Raw genomic sequence first — 16,930 nt, 5'->3', positions numbered from 1 at the left:
ACAGCAGTGACAACGCCAGATCCTTAACCCTGCGGCCAGGCGGCTCTGGGGCTCCGGTGACCTTACATCTCAGAGAGGATGCCCCTGGGATTGGGGTTCAGATTTGACTGCGTAGGCGGATCTCTTCCTCTGATTTGACATCTTGGGGGACGGTGTCTGTTACGGGTGAGTCTTTGGGGGAATTTAAAGGTGCCTGGGCGCTGGGTGATTGAGTCATCGTTGCTCATCCGTATTGGAGGGTAGGTGAGGTGTCGGGGTGGGGTGGGGTGGGGGATCCTTGCTGAACCTGCAGAAATGACCGCAGTGATAAGGTCCCCGGCGAGGGGCTCAGGGGTCCCAGATGGGAGATGCTGAGACGGACAGAGCGTCCTCCTGAAACTGAGCCCCTCGATGGGCCATCAGATGAAGCTGACCACCCGGACACGGCTCAGGCAGAGGAGCAGCTGGGACCTGGGGCGTGGGAACCGGAGGCCGCCTGTGGGCCACGCTGACAGCCGAGAAGAAAACCCGTTTGGGGCGTCGTTGGTTCAGCGGGAGCAGGCGGATGCGTTAAATGAGGACCACAAGGACCACGTCGTCAGGAGGGGGGACAACAGGGGCTGTGGGGGTGCCCCTGTTTGGGGGACACTCCTGCACCTGGGGGGCGACATGACCGCGGGGCACGAGAGCCGGGTGACGGCAGAGGGCAGGGCACCCTCTCAACGGCTCACATCTGCTCGGGTTTGAGGCAAGACCCCCAGCACGTCCAAACCAAAGCCGCCAGCCTGGGGGAGACCGCACCCCGGGGGTTCCCGCCAGACAGCAGGCGCTTCGGGACACGGCGAGGACGCAGACGCACACACCTCAGGGAGCCCTCGGGCTACAGATGTGGCAACACCTTTTTATTTCGAGTAAGATGTGTTAACATCCAGCATGACAAAGTTTGTACAAAGTTCACAATTTAAAAATGAATATCACTGCAACTTGTGATTCCACACATTTATAGCAAAATTAAAGTGTCAACAAACCCATGCCGTGTAGTACAAAAATAAATCAAACTTCAGTTCCACAGAGAGCACGATAAATATTTATACAAAATTCCGTCTTCATAAATGATTACTTAACTTAACTTAGAAATGAATATGAACAATCAGTTATAATAAATAAACTCTGATGACTCACGATAATTCCATATGAAAGGTCAACATTCTAATATGTGACACTTTTGTGATTCCTTATATAATAGTCACAGATAACTTCTGATTTGATACAATGTACCAACGTTGGATGAGCAGCAGATTTGTGCTTAAAACCCCTTTCCATTGACATAGGTGAGAACAAGAAGAATCCCAAACTCATACTACCTATTACACTACGAAAAGCATCACTATCTTGGCAAAGAAGCGGCAGACACCACGGGGCGGGGAGATGCATGTGCCGATATGAACAGGGGGGCCCTGCCCAGAGGCGGGGGCCCCGGACGGTATCTATATGGCATCGGTGACAGGAGCACCTTGCTTCAGCTCTCGAAAAGGCAATTCTGAGCATGGCAGCTACGCCTCCTCGCGCGACAGAGAGAGGGCTCTCCGGGCGGGGCGGGGCGGGGCGGCGGCGCCCCGAGGAGTTACAGAATCTTCTCCCAGCCGGTCCGTGCGAAAGTCCCCCTGGAAACCTGCGGGCGCTTGTACAGTGAGCAGTATAAAGTGCTGCTGGACGTACGTCTATGTGTACACGTATGTCTATACCGAGGTTGAGGATGGTGTCAGTCCTTGCCGTGAGGTCCCTGTCGCCCCCGCAGCCGCACCCAGCACCGGGAGGCCTCCTCGGACTCTTCCAGCCAGCGGCACGAGGCCACTGACGCGGGGGTGGCACAGCTCCGTGCGCAGAGAGAGGACAGGGAAGTGCAAATCGTCGACTGGCACGCGGTGGGGACAACGACCCTGTAGTCCTGTTCTGCTAAAAATATTTTTTTTTATTTTTACAAAACCCATCTTTTTTTTTTTTTTCATAACAAAATGTTAAAGTACTTTAGCACTTTCCTGCATAACATCAAGACATGGAAGGGAGGGTGCTGGGGACACGCGACCAAGCCAGCGGCCATCGGAACACACGACTCGGCGCCCCGGGGACGAGGCGGGGCGCGTGGCCGTGGAAAGTGGTCTCAGGCAGCACGCAGGGCAGACGCCGGGGTGGGACCGTCTCCGCGGCGGGCACCATCTAGGATGATCTAGTGTAAAGCCGACAAGTGCTGACGTGCATCGAGGGAGGCTCACGCTCTGGCCGCATCCGTCCCAGAGCAGGTCGTGACCCTCGGACCGGGCCGCGCCCGTGCGCGCGGCCCACGGGCCTCCAGCGGACGAGAAGGCGCCACGCGCTGGTCCTGGCTCTGAAGGGGACCCGGGCTTTATGCGACACCCACCTGGGGCGTGGGCGGGGGTGGCGGCGTGGCCCGGAGCTGCTCTCCCCACCAAGCCAGCCGCCCCGTCGGCCCAGGACCTCCAGACGCGCCCGGCGTCTGCTCCGGCCCCCACGGGAAGATGCCCACCACCACACCGGGGGGATACTCTTGCAGGTGGAAAGGAGACATAAATAGTCTGAAATGATCTTTGAGAGGAAATGAAAACACAGAGATTCTGAGCGGTCAAAGCATGGGGCGGCGACGGACACTTCAGAGGGCCCGGGACTCCCGGGAGGTAAGAGAAGCTTGTTCCAAAGCGGACGGAACGCGCCCGAGGACGGCTCCAGGTCATCCGCCTCAAGGAGCCCCTGTCTTAACTGAAGGTCCCACAGTCACACCACGGAATGCTCAGGAGTTAAGTTAAAAGTGCTGTTTAAGCTGCTTTGAGTCTTCCGCCAAGTTTCCATGGCTTGATGTTGTCTTACAATAAATTACTTAGCTCATTTCTTACAGTTAATCCATATGCCATTTCCTTGGAATGCAAAAAACCTCATTTACTGCCCCCACCATACACCATCCTCCTAAAACAAACAAACAAAAAAATCACATAATATTTCCAAGCATTGTTCAAAAATAAAGCATTTTTTTTTGCAACCGATTCTTGCTATGAAACAATATGCACACAAAATGTATTTCTTAAACGCCGTAAAATCCTCCAACATGAGGCAAAATGATAATGTCTAAGAAGTGGCTCAGGACCACCGGATGATCATTCAACGCTGATTTTTTTTTTTTGTCCATTTCAGTTCAAAATACTAAAACATGTCATCACTAAAGCATTAAAAAGAATTTACACTCTATTTATTTTGATCGGCTTACCTCTTCGGAAATATAGATACCCCCCAATGTGCATACATAAGCAGCTATAAACATTACATGGCATGTCACACTAAGTCGGCTTCTATGAAAACGTACAAAATGGGAAAAGTGTATGTTCAAAAACTAGTCTGCAGGTGCTATCTTTAAAGCAAGACATAAAATCATTATGAAGTCTCGTAAGCATAACACTGTTTCAAACAGAAAGAAATATATAACACTTTCTGGTAAAGCACAGCAGCAAAGAACAAGAGGCATATCCTTTTTTAAGCAAGATTCCATCACTACAGCAGCTGTTCAGACCTGAATTCCTCTCACAGCCTGTTTTATATTTTCCAGTAGAGCTTTATTTTCTGGGCTCTGATAACGATCTTGATTTGAATACATGTCCGTCAAAGTAGTCACGTATGCATCAAAATTTTGTTCATTGATTGGGTCCTACGAGATATTAAATAGTAGTTCATATACAACCTTCATTTCCTTCATAGGATATTCACATCAGCATCAAATAGAACCACAGCCTAGTGCCACTGTCTTTCTAAGCGTTACAAGCCCCTCGGAGCAGCTTACTCTTATGGGATTCAGGGAACAGCCCCACCAGTTTCCGGCAGCTAACGCTATGCTTTGGGGGAGGTCCCCACACGCAGCCAGCGCTGGAGGAGCCAAGACAAGAGCAAGGACAAGGCGTCTACCCCGCGGGATGCGCGCGGCCCAGCTCCCGGCCGCCGCCTCTGGCGCCGTCAGTCACTTACCATGTGTGGCAGCTGGATGTTGGCCAGACTGTGGATGAGGGACTGGCTGAGGTTGGCCAGCTCGTGCAGAAGGGACTCGTTCTGCTGCTCGATCACCTTGTTCTCCTCCTCGATGGTCTTCAGGCTGGACTCCATGGTGGTGATCTGAAAGCACAAGCCGTGTGACATGTAACACGAGCCAGCCAGGGGCGCGCGCTCACCGCGCTCGGCCTCGGCCTCGGCCGCGCGCCGGAAAGGGCCGCTGCTTAAATCGGAAGGCTCCCTCGTGGAAACTGCCATGCTGCTCGGGGGCCCAGGGAACAGCCTCGTGGTTGCCAAGCGCGCGTTCGGGTCGGCAGGTGCGAACTATTCCACGGAGGATGGACGAGCCATGGGGGCTGCCAGACGGCACGGGGGGCCGTGTCCAATCTCCTGGGATAGAAGACGGTGGAAGACAACGTGAGAAAAAGGACCTGTAGGTGTAGGACTGGGTCACTTTGCGGTACAGCAGACATTGGCACAGCATTGCAGATCAACCCTACTTCTATGAAAAAAATAATAATAATTTGTCCTCTTAAGGGCTCATTTGTATGCCTGGAGTCATTACACTGGAAAACTTGGCCTCCGGCCTCTGACGGCTTGTCTTCCCAAAGAAGGATGGACGGATGAGTGCGGCGTAGATTCCTGGGCCGTGTCCATTTTCACTCGCTTTATGGTTATGTTTTTATTTTTTTATGGCTGCACCCAGAGCACAGGGAAGTTCCCGGCCCAGGGACTGAAGCCCAGCTGTAGCTGGGACCTAAGCTGCAGCTACAGCAACACCAGATTCTTCAACCCACTGCGCTGGGCCAGGGATCGAACACACGCCTCTGCTGTAGCCTGGATGCAGATGCATGTATGTATGTATATGTATGTATGTATATGTGTGTGGCCCATATGTGTGTGTGTAACCCATGTGCATATGCATGTAGCCCGTATGTGCATGTGTAGACATGTAACCCATGTGTAACCATAGTGCACGGCAGGAAGTCCCGCTTTTCTCTCGCATTAGAAAGCTTTTATTTTTTGCTTTTTTTTAGGGCCACATCATGGCATATGGAGGTTCCCGGGTTAGGGGTCGAATCGGAGCTGGGAAAGTTTTGCTTGTGGTCGTGAAGATTGTCACACTGTGTCCTTGTACTGCCTGGCCGTTCTGCGGGCTCAATGGCATTACTTATTGGGTTAGTTACGTGCTGTGGGTATGCCTTCTTTTTAGTCTGAATCTAATTCTGCACAGAAAGTCTTGAAATGTTGAACTCTTTGTGAGGTGCGTCACTGTCCCCTCCACGGGCGCCAGGCCAGCTCCCTACCTGCACGGATGACATCCCTGACCCCTGTTTCGAATAAAGGCCTGCTTGTTTCCCGGCCTCCTCGAGCTCCCTCCGTCTTCCAGAGAGATTTTAATGGCTGCTATGCAGCCCTGGCCTCCACCTGCCGCCAGGCCGCCAGCCCTTATCCCTACACTGCCAGTCGGCAGAGCTGCCCTGATCGCAGCGGTGGAAGCAGATATGCGGCTTGGAGCATGTGGGAAAGGCTGGCTGCACGGTCACAGGCACAGAGCGGGCGCCAGGCCTTGGGGGGAGCCCAGACCCGGAGCAGCATGGCGGAAACGACGCAGGGGGACACGCGGAAACGAAGCAGAGCCTTCGCTCCTTCAAACCCTAATGCCTGCTGTGCCTCCGGTTCTCAGGTAGGCTTTCTGGCTCACATCTAAGCACCCCAGGAAGTTGGGATCTGAGGGGAGGTCCCTGGCTTCAGCTTGACTTGATCAGTCTGGCAAAATCTGCTCCCTCTCTGGAGACTCGGGGCCACAAACCTGCCAGCACGTGTCTCCCACAGCGCGTGTGGGGCGCCGGCATCAAGAGACATCTGCTCTCCTGGCTTCTGGTCCAGCCAGGGGTCCAAACCAAAACCTAGCTCCCCAGGGGGACTTCTTGGAGTTGGCGACACGGGAACAGGAGCCCCTCCTGCAGCCAGCCCGGCCCTCTGAAGCCTGGGCCCAGCTCTGGATCCCCGTGGAGCACGGGCTGCGGGGAACACCTGGGAGCACCTGGGATCCAGGACCAAAGCGCTGGGACAGGCAGCGGTGGGGGCTCCCTCAGGGCACGAGTCCTCCCGCGCCCCCGGCTCGTGGGCCTCTGGAGCCTGAGGGGCCTGGAACCTGCAGAGGAGGAGACAGCTCCCAGGGGACCCGGCTCTCCGGATCCAGCCCGGCTGCTTCCTGAGGTGAGGGGTGGCCTCAGGGCCCTCAGACCCCGGGCCGGAGGGACCGCGGTTATTAAAAACCCCAAAGCGAGGCGCGAACCAGTCGCTGGTTAGGCTGCCGCTGAAACCATGTCCGCAGAGGCCCGGAGACGGCGGAGCATAAAGGCAGGAGGGCACCGGGCACGGAGTGGGCGCGGGGGCGCGGGCGGCGAGGGGCCTGGATTGAGGGCCTCAAAGACTGTTACCTGAGTCCTGAGCTTGAGCATGTCGGCCTCCATCTGGGAGTTGGACTCGTTCAGCTCCTTGATCTCCTCGTCCAGCTGCTTGATCTCCTCGTCGTTTTCTATGCCTGCAACGCCACGGGCCGGCCTTAGGGACGCTGCGCCGGGAGGCACGCAGGGCCCCGCCCGGGTTTGGAACTGAATTTGCTGGGCAAGTGCGCTCTTGAATTTAAAAAAGTGGGCCCGGTCCGTGTGCCTTCCACCCCCGCCCCCTGACAATTGGGGCACTTAAACCAGAAAAAATCAGCTGGGGGCACACAGAGCCCCACCAAAAGGGGCCATCACCTGAGATGACTAACCAGAGCCCCGCTATGACCCCCCGCTCAGCCCCGGCTCTGCCTCCCCCGGCTCTGCCCACCAGGCGTCTCCTCCTGAGCCCTGCTCTGCCTCTGTCTGCCTCTCTGACCGACTCTGTCTCTGTCTCTATCCCTGTTTCTGTCTGTCTGTCTGTCTCTGCCTCTTCACCCTGTCTCTCTGTCTCTGTCTGTCTCTGTCTCTCTGTCTCTCTCTGCTTGTCTGTCTCCGTCTCTCTCCTCTTTCTGTCTCTCTGTCTCTGTCTCTTTCCTTCTTTTTCTCCACCACTCTGGGAACAAACACGACTATGCACACACATCTGCGAATGAGACCAACAGGGTCCCTGCGGTCGTGGAGCCTGGAATTTTGGTGGGAAAACTGCTAACAGACGTGTAAGCAAACGCCCTTGGGCGGCTGCTGAGGAAGCGTCTCCTGGGGACAGGGACAGGCGGGGACCAACTTGGGGTGGGTGGTCACAGATGGCTCTCTGCATGGAGACACCTGATGGGAAACAAATGCCCTCATTTGAAATCACCAGGTGGTGAAGCCCTGCTGGCCGCAGGCCGGAGAAGAGGACGGGGCCGGTGTCAGCCCCATGGTTCCAGCCCCCAATACCAGCCCCCTAGTGCCAGCCCCCTGGTGCCAGGCCGCAGTGCCAGCCCCCTAATACCAGCCCTCTAGTGTCAGCCCTTAGTGCCAGCCCCCTGGTGCCAGCCCCGGGACCCCAGGTGGGCTAGGCGCGACCTCTGTTTCCAGGGCCAGTTTTCCGGCTGGCTCCTGGCTGGCTCCTGGCAAGGCGGCATTGCCGAGGTCAGAAGGATCCATGCTTCCAGGGTCGGCCCTGGGTCTCCATGGTTGAGGGCCCTGAGGGGCGAGGAGCAGAAATCCTGCCGATGCAGGTACAGGGAGCCTCCCCGAGGGCTGGCAGGTCTGGGGACCTGGGGGCAGATGCAGCCGTCCCTTTGCAGAGAGCGGGGTACACTCTGCCTGAGGCAGAAGGCCCCAGACACGCGGGGTGGGGTTTGTCCCGAGACGTGGAGGGGGCAAAGACGGGGGTGGGTGCTGCTGGCCCTTGGTGCCGTCTCAGTGAAGTGGGAATGAGAAGAGACCCACGAGGAAGCCGTCTTCCTGCAAAGAATCTCGTTCTTCTGTGACGCTGCCTTTCCTACGAAAGCAGCTGGAGGGAAGCGACCTCCCACTTAATTCCCCTGCAATCATCTTCCTTCTGGACTGTTCTTCCCACGGCTCATCTTGGCCTTGAAAGCAGGTCTCACAGACAGGCTGGTCCTCCCTCGGCCGTGCTCCCGTGTCACGTCACCGGGAGGGACCAGGTGTGACCTTAACCAGGCCCCTGACTCCAGTTCAGCCTCTGGGGCCGTGAGGGTGCGTTCTCCGCCGTAACACAAACCGCCAAGTCCGCTATTTACCACAGGTGCCCCCAAATAAGTCCCAGATATAACAAAAACACTGCCAGTGATGAAGTGAGGTTGGCCCCCTCGGGTGTGGGCCGGGACCCCTTGCCGTGGACCAGAGCTCGGGGCAAGCTGGCACACGCGGAAGCTGGCATGGACCGAGGTCACGCTGATTAAACTTGGCAAGAAGGTGGCCCCGTGCGCCGCGTGAGGCTGCAGAGCTTCCGGGGGAGCCGAAGGCGAGACGCCCCCGAGCCGGAGGTCCCCGAGTCAGTGCATCGCCAGCAGGGATGTGCTGTAGCATCCCCGAGTTCCCGGCCGTGGAAACGCGCCGAGTCTCTCGCCTAAACCAGGAAGCGCATCCACGCCTCGACGCCTGGGCTGCGCTGGTCGGGTTTTCCAAGCGAATTTCTGTCAAAATCTCACAGCAAGCTCTTCTTGCTGGTCAATTTTTTTCAAGGTTGGTCAGTTTTAAACGTTCCCTTTTTCCTTGTGTTTCCCGGTGTCCGGTGGTGACTCGCCGTGGGAAGAGAGGAGAAATTACACCTTTCTAAGCACAGAAGATCTTGCTCGGTTTCCCCGCCCCTGGGGTCTGGCTGACTTTTAGGATGTCCCAATGCCTGGTCCATTCAGGCTGTTTCTGAAGCCCCCGGGGCCTCGCTAAGGAGGGGACAGCCCCCCGAGGTCGCTGAGCTAGTGGCCCTGAGCCCCCGTCAGCTGTGAACACACTGTGCAAAGGCCACGCCATCAGCAGATGCAAGAGCAGCCTTCAGCCGCGGGTTAGACAGAAGCCCGGCTCTTCACCAAGCTCTCGTGCCTCCCTGAGAACCGAGCGGAGTGGGTCGGCAGAGTCGGAAGGTCACGACCACCTCAAAGCCCAGAGAACTGCGGGAAAGAAGAGCGAGCCCTCGACCCGGTCAAATCACCTGAGCTGGCTTGTGGGAGGCACTTCAGCCACGGTGCCCTCCGTACCGTGACGCGGGCCGCGTACCCCCAGCCCAGCATCTTCGTTCTGGGGCGGGGTTCTGACCCATGGAAACTCAGACGAGTCTGGACGAAGTTACAAGGAGAGAACCTGGTCTCGCTGGGCTGTGGGGGAGATCCTAGAGGGCCTGAATTTGAGTGAGAGGGTGTCCAAGGATTCTCATGGGATAAGAGCGACGCCCCATGAGGTCCACGCGGGGGACAGAGATCAAGTTACTGGAGATGGCCTGGCCTGCGGGCGTCTCTGAACTGCCTCGATGAGCGCTTTCCGAAGGCTGGGGTTTAGAGCTGGGTTTTGAACCCTGACAGACCTGGAATTGGAGTCCACATCCGGCTACTGGAGAGTTCTGGGTGAGTGCTTTCCTTGATCCCTTGAAGCCTCAAAAGCCTCCGCGGCAAAAGTCCCCATGTGACGTCGTGAGGAGGAAACAAACTGACTGTTCAAGATACCAGACTGACAGTGAGACGCGCCCGACCGACCGATGGACAGTGTGACACGCTCAGCGTGCAGGAGCCGCCAGACTGGGCGTCCGTGTTGGCAGGCTTACCTCTGCTCCGACCCCAAAGTGGCACAAACGGGTTCTGTCATGCTCACACAGTTGTGTGGGTGGATAGATAAAAGAAAAGAAAAATACTGCATGTGGCTGAGCACAGCGGCTTCAATGTTTGCTGCCCCGAAGAATTAAAAACGACGTATTTCTTCACGAGTTCTGAAAGTCTCGTCTAAAGGTTTTCGTTGTGATTGTAAATAGTTGCCCCAAATGTATGTATTCCTAAAAAATTGTTTGTTGCAGAATGCTTTCAATATATTTCCATCAAAATCTGGGACCGAGTGTTTAATCGATGAAAAAAAAAAGTCTACTGTATCAACTAAGTGGCAAATCAGAGTTCACTGCCAAATAATCTGCAGCTCTACCTAACCTTCCAGCAGGGGTCGCTGTGACTCCAGAGCCAATCACAACTTTAGCCACGGTCCCCAGGATGACTTGTCCATCTCGAATTTTTATTCTAGGGCTGATGGATGGATGGAGGGATAGATGGATGGGTGGGTGGATGGAGGGGTGGGTGGAGGGGTGGGTGGATGGGTGGGTGGGTGGAGGGGTGGGTGGGTGGATGGAGGGGTGGGTGGGTGGGTGGGTGGACGGAGGGTGGGTGGAGGGATGGGTGGATGGGTGGGTGGATGGAGGGGTGGGTGGAGGGATGGGTGGGTGGATGGAGGGATGGAGGGATGGGTGGATGGGTGGGTGGATGGAGGGGTGGGTGGAGGAACGGGTGGATGGGCGGGTGGGTGGAGGGGTGGGTGGGTGGAGGGATGGGTGGATGGGTGGGTGGGTGGAGGGGTGGGTGGATGGGTGGGTGGGTGGAGGGGTGGGTGGGTGGATGGAGGGGTGGGTGGGTGGGTGGGTGGACGGAGGGTGGGTGGAGGGATGGGTGGATGGGTGGGTGGATGGAGGGGTGGGTGGGTGGGCGGGTGGATGGAGGGGTGGGTGGAGGGATGGGTGGGTGGATGGAGGGATGGAGGGATGGGTGGATGGGTGGGTGGATGGAGGGGTGGGTGGAGGGACGGGTGGATGGGCGGGTGGGTGGAGGGATGGGTGGGTGGAGGGATGGGTGGGTGGATGGGTGGATGGGTGGGTGGAGGGATGGGTGGGTGGGCGGGTGGATGGGTGGGTGGATGGAGGGATGGGTGGGTGGATGGGTGGGTGGATGGGTGGGTGGATGGATGGGTGGGTGGATGGGTGGGTGGATGGGTGGGTGGATGGATGGGTGGGTGGATGGGTGGGTTGATGGATGGGTGGGTGGATGGGTGGGTGGATGGAGGGATGGGTGGGTGGATGGGTGGGTGGATGGATGGGTGGGTGGATGGGTGGATGGGTGGGTGGAGGGATGGGTGGGTGGGCGGGTGGGTGGAGGGATGGGTCGGTGGACTTCCTGCAGTCCTGCCCTTGACTCAGACACACAAAGGTATGAGGCCATTTATGTCACCGTGGCTTTTTTACCAAATGACGTATGCTCTGGGTTTACTAAGAAATGCCTCTGGTCTTGCGGAAAAGGTGCCCGGCCAGGTGGGCAGGAAGGGAACCAACAGCCTCAGGCCTGTGGGGAGATAAACACGTGGTGACCCTGCTGACCAGGGCAGTGCCCGGCGCCGGGTGCCCAGTGGGGTGAAGGCTAGGGTGGCTCCTCTCCCAGACAGCACCAGCCTTTCTGGTTGCAGCTGTGCCTGGCACCTACAGAGGAGGGGTCTGAGATTTCCCGGTGCCCCCCAGGAAGAGGTGCCAGCCTGAGGAGCTCCCCGCTCTCTCTCCTCGGCCGCCCGGCCTGGTGGGGAAGGCTCCTCCTCTGGGTCCGCGGAGCAGCCCTTCCTTCCCGTCCACGTCAGCACTGCCTCCTTCGACGAGTCAGGCGCTGACTCAGACGCTCGTCAATTTGCTGAAGGATTTTCGCTTTAGGGCCAGGTTGTTTGGGGGTGAAATGCCAGATGCTACACACGGTGAAAGGGCTCAGGGAATGTTGTTGTCTTCTTGGCAGCGAGCCCTGCCCCTTGACGGCTTAGCGAGATGTACGCTGGTGACCCTCACGTCAGACGGGCTCCTCGAGCTGGTGGCAGGTCTGAGAACTTCTGATGGCACCCCCCGCCCCCCGCCAGCACCTGCCCCACGGACGGAAGCCTCACAGCCCGACCCACATGGTCAACGACGGGAGTAGGTTAAGGAGTTTCCTGCTGAGTCTCTCGTGTTGTCCTCGGGACTGAAAATGAATGTCCAGTGAGCCCTGGGGGACCTCGGATGGCGGCCCGGGGCCTGAGCACCACCAGGCCAGGAGCGCGGCAGGCAGTGTCTTGTCTGCCGGATCCTTTGGGATGCGGCAGCCTGTGAATCATGGGGGGCAGGTCCCCCAGGCCCAGGTCTGGGGGCTGAGCGACCTGCGATGGGCCCACGGCCTCCAGCCCAGGGGCAACCGTGCTTTTCGGAGCTTGGTTCCTTTGGGGACACAAAATTAGGGGGGCCATGACCAGGGCTTCTGGTGGCCCCTTTGTCATCAGCGGGTTCGTATGCGTTCCTGTGAAAGCCACGGCCTTGCTGACGTGGGCTGCTGCGGCCGCAGCGCTGGACCCGCGCCCGGCCCAGGCCCCTCGGAGGTGGGCTTCTCCCTGAGATCCTCACCGCCTCTGCGCCCCCGGGCCCCGGACGGCACTGCAGCCCTACTTGGGGCCTTATAAACAGTGACGTCTCCGCAGAAACCACACGCATCCAAACAACGGCGCCCACCGACCCGAAGTGGGCGTTCAGGGCGTGACCCGGAAGGAGCGTGCGGGGGCTTCGCAGGAAAGTGGCCGAGAGACCCGCCCTTCCTCCGTTCAAGCGGCCCTGAAATCCCTGCGTGTTGGATGGGCCATCGGTGAGCAGGTGGACGCACAGACGTGGAGGCATAGGGACAGACGGGGGGGAACCCAAGGCCTGTGCCCCCATCTCTGCGGGCAGGAGGGCTGCGCACAGGGGCTCGAAGGGAGTGGGAGGGAGAGGGTGTCGGGGGCGCCAGGGACCCACGGGGAGGCTGGGGCACAGGCACCAGAGTGGGGGCTGCAGGGGCACAGCAGGGAGCAGAACACGTCCCCCCATGGGCTGGCTTTGCAGGGGACAGCGACTCCGGGCCCCTCGTAGGGGAGGTGGCCGTGACAGGGCTCTCCCTGCACCAAGAGGGGGGCTTGGCCGGGACACGTGGGCGCGGTTACCGTTGCTGGCCCGCTGCCGGATGGTCAGCATCTGCTCTCCGGACAGCTTCGCCTTCTTCATGGCCGAGGTGGCCCGCGGACATCCTGACAAGCTGGGGACGAGAGGACACGGTGTCAGTCACCCAGCAGAGCCCCGGCCCATGGAGAGGACGGCAGCCAGCCAGGCAGGGCCCTGTCACCTCACGGGGCTGGTGGCCAGCAAAGGGCTGCCTGCAGCGGGACGGAGGGACAGGGCCCGGCCAGGGGTGCCCTCAGGGTGGGGCTGATCCACGGCACGGGGTGGGGTGCCGTGTGGCCTGGGGGAGGTCTGTCAGCTGGGCTCTGGGGCCCAAGGGTGACACCCTCTTCCAGCCGCGTCAGCCTTTAGGGCGCTGGGACTTTTATGCAGTGACCAATGCGCTTTCAAAAAGCTGCTTATTATGGAAAGGCTCAAGCTGATATGAGGGTTAGATTCGAAACTAATTTCAAACATTCAGAGTAAGGAGCGGACCACACAGACTCACACCCCGACGCCCGTGGGCCCCCAGCTCCCCCTCCCCGGTTCTTTGGAGAAACCCCAACAGCCTCCCGCCGCCTCTCACCCAAACGTTTTGAAACATCGCCACCGGCATGGCCCGCCCGCCCGCCTGGCTCCCAGCTTGTGAACGTCTGTCCCTCCCGGTCTGCACGTGCTGATCACCGCCTCCAGGATGCCCCCTCCCTGTTTCCTTCCCCCAGGGCCGTGCTGAGTGCCTTCCATGGAAGCTGTGGTCCCGGGGGCACGGGGACCCTCTGCGCCGTGTCAGCGTGCAGGGCGCCGCATGCGCAGGTGGAAGGAAAACCCATACGATGTACGATACTTCCCGAGAGTCACACCAAGACCCCGCTCTGTACTTCGTGCGCTCATTCGGGCTACGCAGACTCTGCCCGCAGGCAGAGAGGCTGCTGGTCTATTATCTGCGCCTGTATCTGCCCCCCGGCCGGCGGCGCGTGCACTGCGTGGTCCCAGGCAGCGTCTGTGAAAGGGGACGTCCCGTGACGTCTGCAGCGATGCCACGAGGTTTCTGAGCATCTCTCCAGACACTTTTCCAGGTTAAACTGTCTGCAGGGCGTCCTGCTGCGCAGCCTGGTTTGGGCACCTCCAGCCAGGTGGCGTGGAGCCACCGAGTCCCTCACTCCGCCGGCTTCTGCCTGGCTGAGCTTCGACACATTTTCTGCCACGGCTTTTAGCTGTTCAGGAGGAGGGCGAATCTTTGTACAGCAGGTGTTTTCACTGTTCTTCACAAGGAAGCTCAGAGCTGTTGACAGACGAGATGTTTGCCTCTGGTGACCACGCTGGACTCCCCAGAGGCTGAGTGACCACCATACCCGCGCCCTTCCCCGAACCCGGCCGGGGTCTGGGCTTGCTCACGAAGCTTCTATGTTCCAGAGGCGGGGCAGGGGGGCGGCACCAGGCGTCTGCCTCCTGTTTGTACCCAGCGGGGCTGTCGGCCCTGAGGCCTGCTGCTCGGGGGCCAGGTGTGTCCCGTTGCTCCGGGATGTTTGGAGCTGAATGCTGTGCACACCGGGTCGCTTGCCCACGTGAAAGAGAAGGAGGACAGTGTGAGGCTGGACAGCAGCCACAAGGAAGCTCGGCCACACAGAAGCCAGCGGAGTGAGGGACTCAGGCGTCTCCACGAGACCAGGCTGCTGGTGCCCAGACCAGGACCTGGAAAGGGTCAACCCAGCCTGAGAGTCAGAACCAGACTTCAGTCTGAGGCTGATGCTCTTACTTCCCAGGGAACTAACTGCCAGCCGGGATGGACTAAATTAGGAGACAGAGACAGACCCACGGCGGGGTGCGTTTTGTGCGAACACGCCCGCACCGTGTTCCTGCCATTCCGATCCAGTGACTGCACCCAGCGTGGGTCAAATTTGGAAGCGTCTGGAGCAGGCCTGCCAGGCTCAGCGGGAGTCCCCGGCCAGGGCGCAGCGCCATCTAGCGGCGGCCCGTGCCCAGCGCTCGGCGGGAGTCCTCGGCGAGGGCGCAGTGCCATCTAGCGGCGGCCCGTGCCCACCTCCCTCGGGGAAGGGGGTGGCCCTGGGCGCCCGGGGTCCTCGCTGGTCCAGTCCTTGCCCTGAGTCAAGTCAGGAGTGACCCCGGTGGTCTCGGTGTGGAGGCTGGAGTTTGGAAGCGGAGCCCCAGGGGGCCCTTATGGAAACAAACGTCCCTAATTAAAACCAGCTTGCTCTGAGTGTGGGCTGGAAAAAGGCCACAGAGTCCAGACTCTGGGCAGCAAACAGTTAACCCGTCTCTGCACCAGTTGCCTGCTAGGTGGGCCCCAGACGTCTGGCACCGGTTCCACCAGGAATTCCAGAGACGGCTCCAGGCAAACACCGCCAAGGGCCTGGGAAGTGGGCAGAAGGAGGATGCCCAGCATTTTATCAGGACCCGCACCGAGGGGCGCTTCCTTCAGGAGAACATCACTGCCGAAAATCGTTCACTAGCAAATATTTCCAGGGGGTGAGGCTAAAAAACATGGGGCTGTGTGATGTCCACTGGCAGGAAAGTAAGAAACTCCTGGGGAACCGGCTTTAGCACCAAGTGCACTGCTCTGCTGCTTAGGGGAACTTCGACCTCATCCTCTGTTTCCAGGCTTTCTCTGAGCACGGATTCTGTGGGACTGCAGACCGAGATGGTGCGCGGCTCGTTCCCCGGGAGCAGGGGTCCTGCAGACACACCAAACCCACGTGCGGGCTGCTCTGAACAAGCACATTCTCCACCTGCAGCATCGCAGCATCGATGCTTTGGAGGAGCCGCCTCCTCCCTCGGCCCCCTCACCTCCTGCAGGTCACAGAGAAACCCCAACTGTAGGAGGCATTTCCTCTTGGGGCGTAAAGGGAAGGACGATGTTTCTCATATGCTTTTGTCAAAAAAAAAAAAAAAAGCCACCGCCAGGTCTGGGCGGCCAGGCCCACTCCTGGCCCTCCGCCCTCTGGCCAGGGCAGGCAGGGGTGCAGGCCATCCCGGTGGAAAAGGTGAATGTCCAGGAGGCAGCAGCTGCAGGGCTGGTAGCTGCCCGGTCACAGTTCCTGGACTGCGGTGTGGAATCTGGGTTCATATCAGCCAGTCTTGAGTTAAGAACAATAAGGCTGCTTTAGTGTCCTCTGTCCACGTGTGGCTTTAGTGAGCGAGGCCACAGTCTCAGCCTGGGAGGAAGCTCCACGCTTACGGGCAGACACGGACCTGTCTGCGGAGGCCAAGAGCAGAGGGCGTACCTCCTGGTGGGATGGCTGGCTGGGGAGAGGTCTGCCTGCTTTACTCCCTCTCGAAGGTCCACCCACGAGACCTGGGGGACAGGTTGCTTCTGTGGTGCTTCAGTTCCTGTCCTGCAACAGCAGCCCTGTGCCTGGACTTGCAGGCGTCCCGGCAGACAGACATAGTGAGATGCAGGTGGTCCATGGACAAATCCCCCTGGCAGTCCTTGGCTGAGTCCCAGCTTTCTCCTTACTGGCACTGTTCCCATCTCTAAAATGGGAGCTTTGCAGATCTCAAGGTGCTCAGTTGCCTGTTATGTAGGTTGGGTAAAAACTATGGCTTCTCAACATCACAGAAAGGCAGATGCATAAAGGCTTTCTCTTCTCCACAGGCTCCCAAAGACTACAGTTTCCAGCATGTCATTGGACTACATTTCCCAGCATGCCATGTAGACTGCATTTCCCAGGGTCCCAAGGACCACATTGCCCAGCATCCCAGAGGACTACACTGCCCCGCATCCTTTGTGGACTACATTTCCCAGCATCCCAAAGACTACATTTCCCAGCTTCCCTTGCACAAGGTGATGCTATGGACCAGGTTCCACCCTGGGTTGTGAGGGATGTGATGTGAGCTTCTCCATCTCTGGGTGGATCCTCCTCAGCTCTTTCTCCTCTGCCTGCGGAATGAAGTCAAGGCGCTCCTCTCCTGTCCGCTCATCCAGTTCTGTCATATGAGCAAGAATAAGCTTCTATTCTCTGCTGCCAGTTTGGGGTGGATT

The 16,930-nt window shown here is 58.6% G+C and overlaps 1 protein-coding gene across 50 annotated transcripts in view; it reads right to left on the bottom strand.

The window, feature by feature from the left end:
• Positions 1 to 860: 860 nt before the first annotated feature.
• The window catches only part of MYT1L (myelin transcription factor 1 like), a 365,227-nt gene continuing 349,157 nt past the window's right edge, over positions 861 to 16,930 (bottom strand). For 22 of the 50 annotated variants that reach the window (XM_085020083.1, XM_085020074.1, XM_085020067.1 and 19 more), the window contains 4 exons: positions 12,936 to 13,027; positions 6,474 to 6,577; positions 4,006 to 4,149; positions 861 to 2,958 (listed from right to left, as the gene is read on the bottom strand). In XM_085020083.1, coding sequence (XP_084876209.1) covers positions 2,932 to 2,958; positions 4,006 to 4,149; positions 6,474 to 6,577; positions 12,936 to 13,027 — 367 coding nt within the window. In that variant the 3' untranslated portion in view covers positions 861 to 2,931. Of the gene's footprint in view, positions 2,959 to 3,219; positions 3,692 to 4,005; positions 4,150 to 6,467; positions 6,578 to 12,935; positions 13,028 to 16,930 lie in introns of those variants that run through there. The other 28 variants (XM_085020049.1, XM_085020045.1, XM_085020056.1 and 25 more) reach the window with 4 other exon arrangements.

Source organism: Sus scrofa, chromosome 3, assembly GCF_054392235.1.
Source record: "Sus scrofa isolate SSC_HxYL_T2T_F1_AM1 chromosome 3, Sscrofa_HxYL_maternal_Yorkshire_Landrace_v2.0, whole genome shotgun sequence".
Taxonomy (NCBI): domain Eukaryota; kingdom Metazoa; phylum Chordata; class Mammalia; order Artiodactyla; family Suidae; genus Sus; species Sus scrofa.
This window is presented reverse-complemented; position numbering and strand designations above follow the sequence as displayed.